Genomic DNA, 11,228 nt, shown 5'->3' on the forward strand with positions numbered 1-11,228 from the left:
TATAAATAACGTATGATATTGGGACGGAAGTATAGTGGGCGTATTAGTTAAGCGTTATTATAAACACCGCCGGGCTATACGTAGATAAAACCTACGCCCCATAGCAGGCGCAGTTATTAAACACGCCTGGGTTGGGCGCAGTTATTAAAAACGCCCGGTCTGGGCGGATGTATTATGACCGTCTGTCGAAGACGCATGTATTATGAACGTCTCACAGAGACGCATGTTTTACGAGCGTATGATCTAGGCGCATGTATGACGACCGTCTGTATTGGGCGCACGTAGAATGATCGTCTGAGACGCATGTTTTATGAGCGTCTGGGATGGACGCACGTATTATGAGCGTTTGTTCGCAGCGCATGTTACGGGCGTCTCTTACCAGGCGTAGAACCAGACGTGCGCCAACGGTTATATTTTGGAATTCTGATTTTGCAATTGATAACGGTTATATTTGGAATTCTGATTTTGCAATTGATTTTTGATTTTCCGACCGTTTGATAGATTGCAACGGTTCTTTCGTATATCTATATATAGCATTTGACAAAATTATTCTGCATAATCTCTCATTTATAATTTCTATTTCAAGAAATATAGAAATATGGCACCACGCGGTCCCAATTTTACAACAGAAGAAGATACAATGATATGTAGAATCCATTTAGCCATATCTCAAGATTCTGCTACCGGAACCGATCAACCAGAAAGAGTATTATGGAGTCGGATCAAAGATAAGTTGGAAGAAGCCCTGCCTTGTAAACCAAAACGTACTTGGACTTCTATCCAGAGTCGATTTCAGGGAATAAGTAGACAGGTTTCACTTTATTCTGCAAAAGTGTTGGAAGTTGATGGTGAATATCATAGCGGATGGAATGAAGTCTTGAGGGTAAGTATCGTAATTTTTGCACCCTTAATAATTATATACATGTAATTGGAACTGATGAGTATTGAAAATAATAACAGGTTGAAGAGATAAGAAAGCGATTCAAAGAAAGTAATGGTAACAAAAAATTTAAGCACGAAGAGTGCTACGAAATTCTAAAAGATAGTATCAAATATTCAGGACGGTCGACGTTTGTGTTTGATTCAGGCCAAGAAATGGAAGATTCTCAGAGTGGTGAGGAAAACGCTGATATTGAGGAAACAATTCCAGGCGAGTCCAGTGATGATCTAGATATTGGAGATATAGAGAACACACGTAAGCGTCAGTTGGGGAAGAAAGCATCGAAACAACTAAAGAAAACAGGGAGAGCAAAATCCAATGCCCAGGAGGAAATGCTAGAGGATATAATTAAGGAGCAGCAAAGTTTCAATGAACATTACAAAGCACAATCACTAATGAAGATGGGACAGAGACAAGCTGAGTTTGAAGCAATACAAGCTAAGTCTGCGGCAAAGTTTGCGGCGAAACAAGCTAGGCAAGAAAAACTCGATTTAAAGAAAGAAGCGGACGATGACTTGGCCATAATGTTGAAGGATGTCTCTACATTGGACCCTGTAACAAGAGAGTACTTCGAACTTCGAAAGATGGAAATACTACAACGCAAAAGAAACCAATCTTAAAGCATGACCGAATTAGTTGAACCTTAATATTTATCATTAAAAAAAATTAGTGAGTTTTAGTCAATTTTAGTGAATTTTAATTTTTATATGATAAATAGTACATTAGTAAGCAACGTTACAACATATTTTCCGATGAAGAAATACGATACAACATATTTCCATCCCAACTTAATAATTATCTCCAAAATTTGACCATATGTGTTCGATTAAATCTTGACGCAAGCGAAAATGTGTTTCTTTATTGTGTATAGCATGACGCCGATGTGCAGCTCTCATTCTGGAAAGTTCCTCAGTACCTACCCTCGATATATTCACCGGTGCCGACCTGCTACGTGAGTCATATTCATGTGGCCAATCACCGGGAAGACGCTCATCCTCCACTATCATATTATGTAAAATAATAACCGTTTTCATTATATAGGCAAGCACATCCGGGTTCCACATTCGTGCAGGTTGTTTGACAATGGCAAATTGTTGTTGCAGTACACCAAATCCACGCTCTACATCTTTCCGTGCTCCCTCTTGCATCGATGAAAATTTATATTTTTTCGGTGTATCTGGTTGTTTAATGGCCATCACAATAGTAGCAATCTGTGGATAAATGCCATCACCGAGATAATATCCCATATCATATGCATGCCCGTTTACTTCAAAGTTCACCGGTGGTGTTTTCCCGTTGATAAGTTTTCGAAAAATATAAGAACGATTCATTACATTAATATCATTGCAGGAGCCGGGCATACCAAAAAACGCATGCCAAAACCAGAGATCATGTGACACCACTGCCTCTAGCACAATACTTTCACTCCCTTTATACGCGGTGTATACTCCTGATTCTGCTGACGGACATCTATCCCATTTCCAATGCATACAATCCACGCTCCCCAGCATCCCAGGAAATCCCCTGTCTTTGTTTTCTTTCAGCAACAGTTCAACATCACCCGCAGTTGGTGAGCGTAAATATTCTTTCCCATATAATACCACAATCGTCTTGCAAAACCGACGGGTTGCTTCTAAAACGGTGGTTTCTCCAATGCGTAAATACTCATCTATTGCATCTGCTGCACATCCATAAGCTAACATTCGGATTGCTGCAGTTACTTTCTGATGAGGGGATAATCCAAGAATGCCACAAGCATCTCTTTTTTGAGCAAAATAAGGATTTCTAGACACCACATCTGCCAATATTCGGTTGAACAATTCTCGCCGCATTCTGAATCTCCTACGAAATATGTTAGCTGGGTAGGTGGGGTTGTCAGAAAAGTAGTCATTCCAGAGAAGTATATCTCCGGCTTCACGATTTCTTGGTATTTTTATACGAGTATGAGACCATGTCATACTTGTAATGGCAGTTCCCAAACTAACTGCTAGATTATTTCGGCTCAATGCAACCGCATCTTCATCTGATGAGTAAAAGCTGTTATCAGAGATCGCAGAAGAAGAAGTAGAAGAAAATTCGGAGTCCGAAGAAGAAGAAGATTCAGCGTTATTGTCACAGTATTCCATTGGAATGTATAGTTTGAGAAGTGATTGGGAGAGTTCGAAGAAGAAGAATATTTGCAGTGTTGGTTTGTATTCACCGAGATATGTAGTATTGGTTTTATAGACACATGATAGACACTTATGGCATTGCAGATTGAAAATGCGAGTGAAAAGAATTGACACTGCAAAGACTAAGACTAAAGCTAAAAAGAAGCGACACTGACCGATTGAAAATGAAGGCTTAAAAAGAAATAACACTAATTAAACTACAAGTACCGAAACGGAGGCTGAAAAGAAATCAACATGTCAGAATGAAAATGGAGTCTGAAAATGGAGGCTAAAAAGTAACCCTATATAGAGATAAGATAGGATATTGTAGACTTACTGAAAACGGAGGTTATAAAGTACGTATCCAAAGTGGAGGCTAAAAAGTTACTTATTCATCAGTAGGAGTATGCGATGGTGTTTGCCGTGGTGGGATAAACGTCATTCTCGGAGGGGGTTAACAGACGACATTGTTGATGCTTGACTCACTGGAGCCCACACCGCTGGTGGGATAGTTTCAGAAAAACTGCCGAATCCAATAGGGGGACGCGGCGTTTGTTGCATACGGAATTGCATCTGATCCTCCAGGTAATTGTTACGAGCTGCAAGGCCTCGTATTACTTCATCTTTTGCCTTTAAACGTATCATCCTGTCTTCCGTTTCATATAATACAAACTCGCGAAACGCACGATTAAAATCGGCATGTTCTTGAACCAGATTATAAGCTTCAGGCTGTCGTTTAAAAAAAAAATAATTAAGAAATGAGATTACCATATATTTTAATATAATGACGGGATGTACTTACGTATGATAATTGTTGTGGTGGTGGAATAGGTACATGCTGAGCAGGTCGTTGAATAAGGTGTTTAACACGGTCACCATCAACCCCGTGTAATTCAACTACCCAATCGACTTTGGTCACGAATTGATGGAAGTTAGTTACATGTCGCCAATATCGCAGATACATATTATATGAAACAGCTTTCACAAACATATTTGCATCTACCCATCCAGCTTCTTTCACAAGTTTTGCTTTCTCATGACTGACCTCGCCAATTTTAAATGGTGGATTTCTAGGAATTCCAAAAGTAGGATGATTTTGCCTCCAAGATCGTTCTCCTAGGTACCACATATTCTGTCAAATTACCAGTAATCAGAGAAAATAAGTTCTTCAACTTAGGATAAAATGATAACTTTGAAGTAATAATGTTCATATAAAAACAAAGTACTAACTGACCTTGCCAATCCAAGTAAATATAACCCTTTTGTTTGAAAGCTCCACAGCCCTGCGACCAACATCAGAGTCAAGAACACCAATGGCGGATTCCCACGGTCTCCATGTCACGATGTCTGCAGTCAACTGATTAAGCGCATTCCTACAGTGAACAATATCGATAGTCTTTTTCTTCGCTTTCCACCGGGAAGTTCTTGGCCATTTTTCTTCACTAGTTGGGTCGCACGGTCTACATATGCCCAGATATTCATATCCCCAAAACTACTCCATCATAACCAACCAAATAAATCAACTGCCAAAAAATATACATTTAAATGAAATAAAAATAAATAATAATTTACCTCTAATATTTGGAACGGCCCAGTTAATGACTTCTGTCCCCTACCAGATGCGTTGAGTGCCACATACAATTTTGCAAAAGCAGGACCACCCCAGTCATACATATCAACTACATTTAGATCCTCAAAAGCAGCTAACCAAGCCGCATCAATGTAGTTCTTTGCATTGGAAAAGAAAAAATTTCCCAAAACATACATAAAAAAGGCCCTCGCCACTTTTTCTGCAAGTTTGTCATCCAAATTAGCTGCAACCAAGATATCTTCTTTGAAATACGTAGTCAAAAATTTAATTGTGATTGCATATGAAATCCACTGTGCCGGGGGGCGTTTTTTTCCAGAGATTGGGGGATCTTCATAATCTAAGGGTTCTTCTATTTCTGGAAAAACATGCTCACGGACATAATCAAATTTGTACTTGACTGGGTTATACGGAACATCATCCCCAATTCCAATACTCAATCCTGTCAACACTACCCAATCAAGCGGCGTGAATCCCATTTCACCAAAAGGGAAGTGAAAAGTATGCGTTGTATCCCACCAACGTTCAACAAGATAATCAATCACTGGGTGTGATGCTTCTCCTATTTCCATGGCTAATAAACGTCCCCATCCTGCCTTGTCGATAATGTATTTAATTTTTGGACTATGTTTTGTTATCTCCTTATAATAAACAATGACCGAAAAGAGTGAACCACGATGTTGGTACCTGAATTTTGGATCGCTTGAATATGTAATATCTGTAGAAGCGTGTTTGTCACTATCTTCCAGGCAATTGTAGTTATCTAGGGATACCACGGACGGTGTTGTTTCATCTTCGCTATCTTCATCGAACCCGGTATCTGGAACTTCCAAATCTCCAACATTAGGGTCTATTTCAGGCTCCATTGGACCTTTACCTTTGCGTTTCTTATTATTCATCTTTTTTCCTTGTGCAAATCTCGACGTTATTCTGCTCAACATCTGAGCACGATATAAATACAAGTTAGTAATTGTTTTTTCTTAGTTTACAGCATCCATAAGAAGTTCTATTCTATATTATAGAAGATCAAAATTTACAGTATAGAAGATCAAAAAAATTTACAGTAAAGATTATTTTTTATTTACTTACAGTATAGAAGATCAAAATTTTTTAAAGTAAATAAATACGAAAATTACATTAAACGAGTTTGAATCTCACTACATACACCGTCTATATCACAGAACTGTTTAAAATTTTGTATCTCCCCTTGTGTGAGCAACAACAATACATGTTTAATGGATTTGAGTGAACTACTACAGGTGATAAATTAGAATTATTGTATTCTATCAATCATGTTACAGTGTGTTATTTCGCTATTAGATGATGATGCGGAAGTATATAACTAATCAAACAAACAAACTAATCAAACAAACAGTAATCAAACAAACAGTAATCAAATAAACAGTACATAATCAAACAAACAGTAACCTCACGGTATGCTTAATGAAATCAACATGCAATCCACCGATTCCACCCAAACACAGCCTAATTAATCGTAACTTTAATCTTTAATCAAATTATCCAACCAAAAACAGATTACCCCAAAACAAACCATACCTTTAATCTTCAATCAAATTTGCCCGCACCCGATTAACGAATAAGATTAGTCGTTTCTTTCACAAGAACTCGTTTCTCCGCACCCAATCAAATGGCTGTCACATGAGATTTAGGTATTGCCCTAGATTTTTACTTAGGTTTCGTCGTTTTTTTTTCTTCTGTAAAAACGTAGGTTATGTAAAAAGAGGAGGAGAAGAGGATAAAAGAAGTATATATTCAGACGCTCTTTCTAAAAGCGCCCCACACAAACGCTATTTTTGTGCACGCCCCATCGAAACGCACTTATTAACAACGTCCCAACTAGACGCACTTATTAACAACGTCCTAACCAGACGCACTTATTAAAAACGTCCCAACCAGACGCCTCTTTCATGCACGCCCCACACAGACGCTTCTTCAATGCACGCCCCATTCAGACGCTCCTTCTATAAACGCCCCAATCAAACGCATCTTGTATAAACGTCTCACCCAGACGCATAAGCCATTAACGCCCGAAACATACGCACTTTATATCTCCGTATGAATAGGACGCACTTTTAATCCCCGTCCCTGTAGACGCACTTTCCATCCCCGTCCCATATCCGGCGTTAATTATACCTACGCCTCAATCAAACGCGCATTATACCTACGTTTCACTCAAACGCATAATATAAAGCCGCCTAATCAACAAACGTGAATATAATTTCCGTCTGACATCGGGCGTGTGTATAAGTTACGCTTCACCAAATTTGGTGTTCTACCACTGCGCTTGAACACCCAGAATACCAAATTTTTTTGGTTTTTAGTCTTACTTTTGGTATTTGGTCCGTCTCATGGCTGTGGTTGCTCTTAATGTCATCACTTAATGCCATTACTACTATATTATTACAGTGACACTGGCATACTCACAATATCTTACTACATTATTATCAAGTTATCTCCCATCAAAAATAAAATAAAAGTATCTAATTGTGTATATGTACAAAAAATCCTTGCCCATAATAATATACACAGAATTACCACTTCTACTCATCAACATACGCATTGCTTTATTTCTCTCTACAATCTAGTCGATACTCGAATCAAAACAAATTATTGCCTGGTTAAGGGGAAATTGATTCGAAGAATATATATGATTCTCCGTTCATATTGAATTTGAATATGAATGGATCAATTTGTGCGGAGTTGTTGCCAGAAAAATGTGTTTGTGGTTTTAAATTTGGGGTGAACGCTAAGGTTTTGTTCTTTTGTTTTCCTTCCATCTTATATTGTTATAAATGGATCATTCGAATCCTCGCTTCAAAATTGTAAAGATACGTGACAGTGCATAATTTTTTATTACAGATGGTGAGGTCTTCGAAAGTCTCACTTGAAGTAGGCCACTTGTCTCCCTTATAAAGTACTAGGGTATCAACCAGGCCTCTCAACCTCTCGTGCGCCTTCGGCGCGATAGTGTTCATATTCAGTCGGTTTTGGGGCGTATTTCAATGAGACGTATCCGTACTCTCACTAAATACTAAAAAACATGATAAAAAAAATTGTATAATGGCAAAGTTCCAAAAAAGTAAATAGTGAATTCTTCATACTACATTAAAACTTCGGGATATCGATTTGTTGTTACCATTTCCTCTTTAGTCAGCTCCGGAAACAAAATAATTGCATATCAAAGATCTGGAGGGACATATAAGTATAACAGAAAATACATTCCTGCAGAAAATGTTGTTACGATGCTTAACTAATGATCAGTGGTTCGTCGGCACAACTACATAACAGGATTTCAAATATGATCCCAAAGGTTCTGAATTATTAACATAATTATTAACCTATCAAATAGGGAGATACAGAATAGCTATTTGTAACATTAAGCATACAAATATCACACGAAGGAAGAAAGCTTTCAAGTAATATCCATCTTCACGTCCCAACACCACAATTCCATGCAAAAGTTCTTGTCAAATTACCTCTAAATGTCAGTAGTTCTTCCCTCCAATTTTGTCAGGTATCTCAAACTGAATCAAATTAAAAGAATCTAGTAATCAAATCACTGCAGAATCGAAAGAATTTTTTAGTCATTTCACAAAAAGGATGCAAGCAATTTTTGTAAGGGAAAATTGGAAAAATGCCTCAATATGAGATGCAATGTTGGAAATCTGCCCCAACGTTAAAAATAGTTGGAAAAATGCCCAATTTCGTTAACTTTGACATCCAACCCAGTTAAGTCACATGCGTAAAGCCACCATCACCACCAGAACTACCATTAATACCGCCGCTTCCACCACCAGAACCTTATACATGAACCCTAAACCCTCAATCCTGGATTTTGAACCCTTAACCGTGAATTTTGAAGGACGTATTTGTCTTTTTATTCGCGTGTGTGGGCTCACACATGTGACTTAACTGAGTTTTTGACGGAATGGGGCATTTTTCCAAACTTTTAAATGTTGGGGCAGATTTCCAACATTGCACCCCATATTGGGGCATTTTCCCAATTTTTCCTTTTTGTAACGCACTTTCGTTGCATCTTGCTGACCCGACACACTCTTTAATGCTATTATGATTTTGCCGCAGCAAAATCCTGTTTTTTTTTGGCCAAATTAAAAAGAAAATAGAATGAACCGAAGAGAAAACAATGAACCAATATCCACTTGCTAATTCCTACACAAATAGGATCAAATTAATAGCGCGAGAAGGAACGGACACCGTCAAAACAAAAAGGCTACAAAGATTATGCTATGACTAAAAAAAATCATTAGGAAAGTAAGCAATTAAAATTTTATGTGTACATAGTCGCATATTCCGGTCAACGACCAGCGCCTCTTCTTCAAAAACCTAAGTAAAGAACAATAAACTATATTAGTTACCACACTTCAAAAATCTTACTTTGGTCGAAGATGTTAAGTAAGATTTGCTTTTTCTTTAATCTTCTAATATCGCTGCTGCAAAAAATAAGATTCTGAATCTGATCGACAGGTATAGCAAAGAAAATTTCAAAGAAAAAGTTAACAAAAATACATGCTAAGAAATCCATTGTACCGTTTATAGTACTCACTTATGATGATCATACTAAGAAATCCGCTAGTACGCACTTTCATGGTACATTTTAATTGTTGTTTGAATCATCAATAAATTAAATGTAAGATAACATGAGATGTCATCGTAATCCTTGAGGATCTTTGTCCAACTGTTAAGAAAAAAAATTATTTTGGAGAAACGCAAATGGATTACAAACTTTCATAGATAGACAGGTAAATTTGATTTCCAAGAACAAACCGTGATTTAGTTTTGTTTTGGTTCTCAGGGATGATGACAATCAAGAAGCATGTTCGTCCTCCATCTCATGGCTGAGTCCCCATCTTTGTGCTAATCTTCGTTTGATACATTTGGTCTTTCTCCAAATTTGTTCGTCCTCCATCTCACTACACTTACCAAAAGGAAATTCGCAGATTACTGTGATGTTTATTACTATCTGAAAAATAAACAATGAAAATAAAATAAAATAAAATCACCATAAAAAAGATGGGAACAATTAAGAGAGAAAGTCAGATATCTTATCGTAGATAATGGTCGGAAGAAAGAAAACTAATTAAGTGGAAACTAATAGAAACTGATTTGCAGTTTTGTTCTATATCAGTGGGGTGGTTATGCGAAGTTACGAAGAACTTATCTACCAAGACGCCTAAGCAAAATAGGGAGAAAGAAAAGGAGGTTGTGACACGTTTTCAATAATGCAGCAGTTTCCAACTTCTTTGCATGACGCGAAAAGGCGTGAAAAATAAAGAACGGTGGATTAAATGATCCTTGCAAAAACGGATGGTATACTCTTCTGTTGCTAGATTAAAGGATCCTGACCACTAATTATGTTTCCCAAAACTCATCCGGACCATCCTTTGTCTATCCAAAAAAGGCAACTGTGTCATAGTTAAGCTGGAACTCCCCTTCCATGAAGAACAATCAACATCTTTCATCCATTCTGAAGAATGCAAGCTACATCAGACTTACATCCTGAAGCAGTACCTAAGCATAAATGTCTTCTATTTTATGAGAGCTGGAATTTACACAATATCTTCTATTTTCTACACTATTCTGGAAGCTACTAAACAGGTTTGAACTGGTATGTCCTCCCTATAAGTTTCCTCATTCCTCTACTCTTTGCTTCTCTGAGAATTTCCTTCATACCAATCTATGTGTCATTTAATTTTTCATTAATAGTATTAAATTTAACATTCCTCATTTTAATTTTATTTTCACTAAACATGAATCACTAGCTATCATTGGTATCCCCTGCATATGCAATCAAGAAAATCTTAGACTACACATCAAATTTAAAATTATCTGTTGGCTAAGTTGCAATACCATGATCAAAATAACATCAATATCAATATCCTTAACCCTGGATATAGTATGCTTGTCTTCACCCAAAAGCATAAGTAGGTAATCTTTAAACCCAAAAGGAAAAAAGCAAAAGCATAAGCAGCTAATCTTGAAAGAGTTAATATTTGCGTATGCAATTTAGTTAATCCTGAAACCACTCTGAATTATGTTGTGATAATTACCAAATTAGATAGTCCCAGCCTCTCCAGATATTTCTGTAGTTTCTCTTGCAGGGACATGCACAGCTGGAACTTCTGCATTCTCCTCTGTTGGATTGGGATGGGTAGGCTCTAGCTCAGGTCCTGGTGCTCACTATATCAAATTGAGGAATTTGTAACACACAAGCATCACTCTTATAAGTGTAACAACAGTTGTAACACTATTATGTATAACAACCTCGGAAAGTGTGACTTTAATTCGAGTTTAGTATTATTTTTACTTTTATTTATTTTGTTACACATTTTAGTGTGACAACCTTGTGGCTTTAGATCCCATGTCTCCTATTTTGGTGTCGCTTCGTGTCCCTCCACTAAAATTTGACACGTGTCCGATATATATTTGCTTTAAACATAAAAATTGTGAACAGTTAGACAATTGAGTAAATATAGGAAGAAAATTAAGAAAACATAATTTTGTTACGTTG

The 11,228-nt window shown here is 37.3% G+C and overlaps 3 protein-coding genes across 3 annotated transcripts; 1 reads left to right on the plus strand and 2 right to left on the minus strand.

Annotated features, from left to right (window-relative positions):
- The first annotated feature begins 620 nt into the window (after positions 1-620).
- LOC113328681 lies at positions 621-1,573 on the plus strand. The gene is made up of 2 exons (XM_026575710.1): positions 621-883; positions 961-1,573. The coding sequence occupies exons 1-2, from the start codon at positions 641-643 to the stop codon at positions 1,558-1,560; spliced, it is 843 nt and encodes a 280-aa protein (XP_026431495.1). The 5' UTR covers positions 621-640; the 3' UTR covers positions 1,561-1,573.
- A 155-nt stretch (positions 1,574-1,728) lies between these two features.
- On the minus strand, positions 1,729-2,898 carry LOC113328851. The gene is made up of 2 exons (XM_026575849.1): positions 2,502-2,898; positions 1,729-2,396 (listed from the first exon to the last, which is right to left on the minus strand). Exons 1-2 carry the CDS (start codon positions 2,896-2,898, stop codon positions 1,729-1,731), a joined length of 1,065 nt encoding a protein of 354 aa, XP_026431634.1.
- A 630-nt stretch (positions 2,899-3,528) lies between these two features.
- Positions 3,529-6,324, minus strand: LOC113328852 (protein MAINTENANCE OF MERISTEMS-like). The gene is made up of 5 exons (XM_026575850.1): positions 6,236-6,324; positions 4,663-5,619; positions 4,325-4,582; positions 3,893-4,222; positions 3,529-3,819 (listed from the first exon to the last, which is right to left on the minus strand). The coding sequence occupies exons 2-5, from the start codon at positions 5,617-5,619 to the stop codon at positions 3,529-3,531; spliced, it is 1,836 nt and encodes a 611-aa protein (XP_026431635.1). The 5' UTR covers positions 6,236-6,324.
- Positions 6,325-11,228: the final 4,904 nt, after the last annotated feature.

This window comes from Papaver somniferum, unplaced genomic scaffold, assembly GCF_003573695.1.
Source record: "Papaver somniferum cultivar HN1 unplaced genomic scaffold, ASM357369v1 unplaced-scaffold_114, whole genome shotgun sequence".
Taxonomy (NCBI): domain Eukaryota; kingdom Viridiplantae; phylum Streptophyta; class Magnoliopsida; order Ranunculales; family Papaveraceae; genus Papaver; species Papaver somniferum.

What these genes read in the sequence shown, in the direction of transcription:
- LOC113328851 (XM_026575849.1), bottom strand. Translation starts at nt 2,898, where the DNA reads ATGACATGGTCTCATACTCGTATAAAAATACCAAGAAATCGTGAAGCC. An exon ending in TTTACGCTCACCAACTGCGG is followed by an intron (nt 2,397 to 2,501) that starts GTGATGTTGAAC and finishes GTCCGTCAGCAG; the next exon opens with AATCAGGAGTATACACCGCG.
- LOC113328852 (XM_026575850.1), bottom strand. Translation starts at nt 5,619, where the DNA reads ATGTTGAGCAGAATAACGTCGAGATTTGCACAAGGAAAAAAGATGAAT. An exon ending in GGCCGTTCCAAATATTAGAG is followed by an intron (nt 4,583 to 4,662) that starts GTAAATTATTAT and finishes ATGATGGAGTAG; the next exon opens with TTTTGGGGATATGAATATCT. An exon ending in TATTTACTTGGATTGGCAAG is followed by an intron (nt 4,223 to 4,324) that starts GTCAGTTAGTAC and finishes GTAATTTGACAG; the next exon opens with AATATGTGGTACCTAGGAGA.
- LOC113328681 (XM_026575710.1), top strand. Translation starts at nt 641, where the DNA reads ATGATATGTAGAATCCATTTAGCCATATCTCAAGATTCTGCTACCGGA. An exon ending in GATGGAATGAAGTCTTGAGG is followed by an intron (nt 884 to 960) that starts GTAAGTATCGTA and finishes AAATAATAACAG; the next exon opens with GTTGAAGAGATAAGAAAGCG.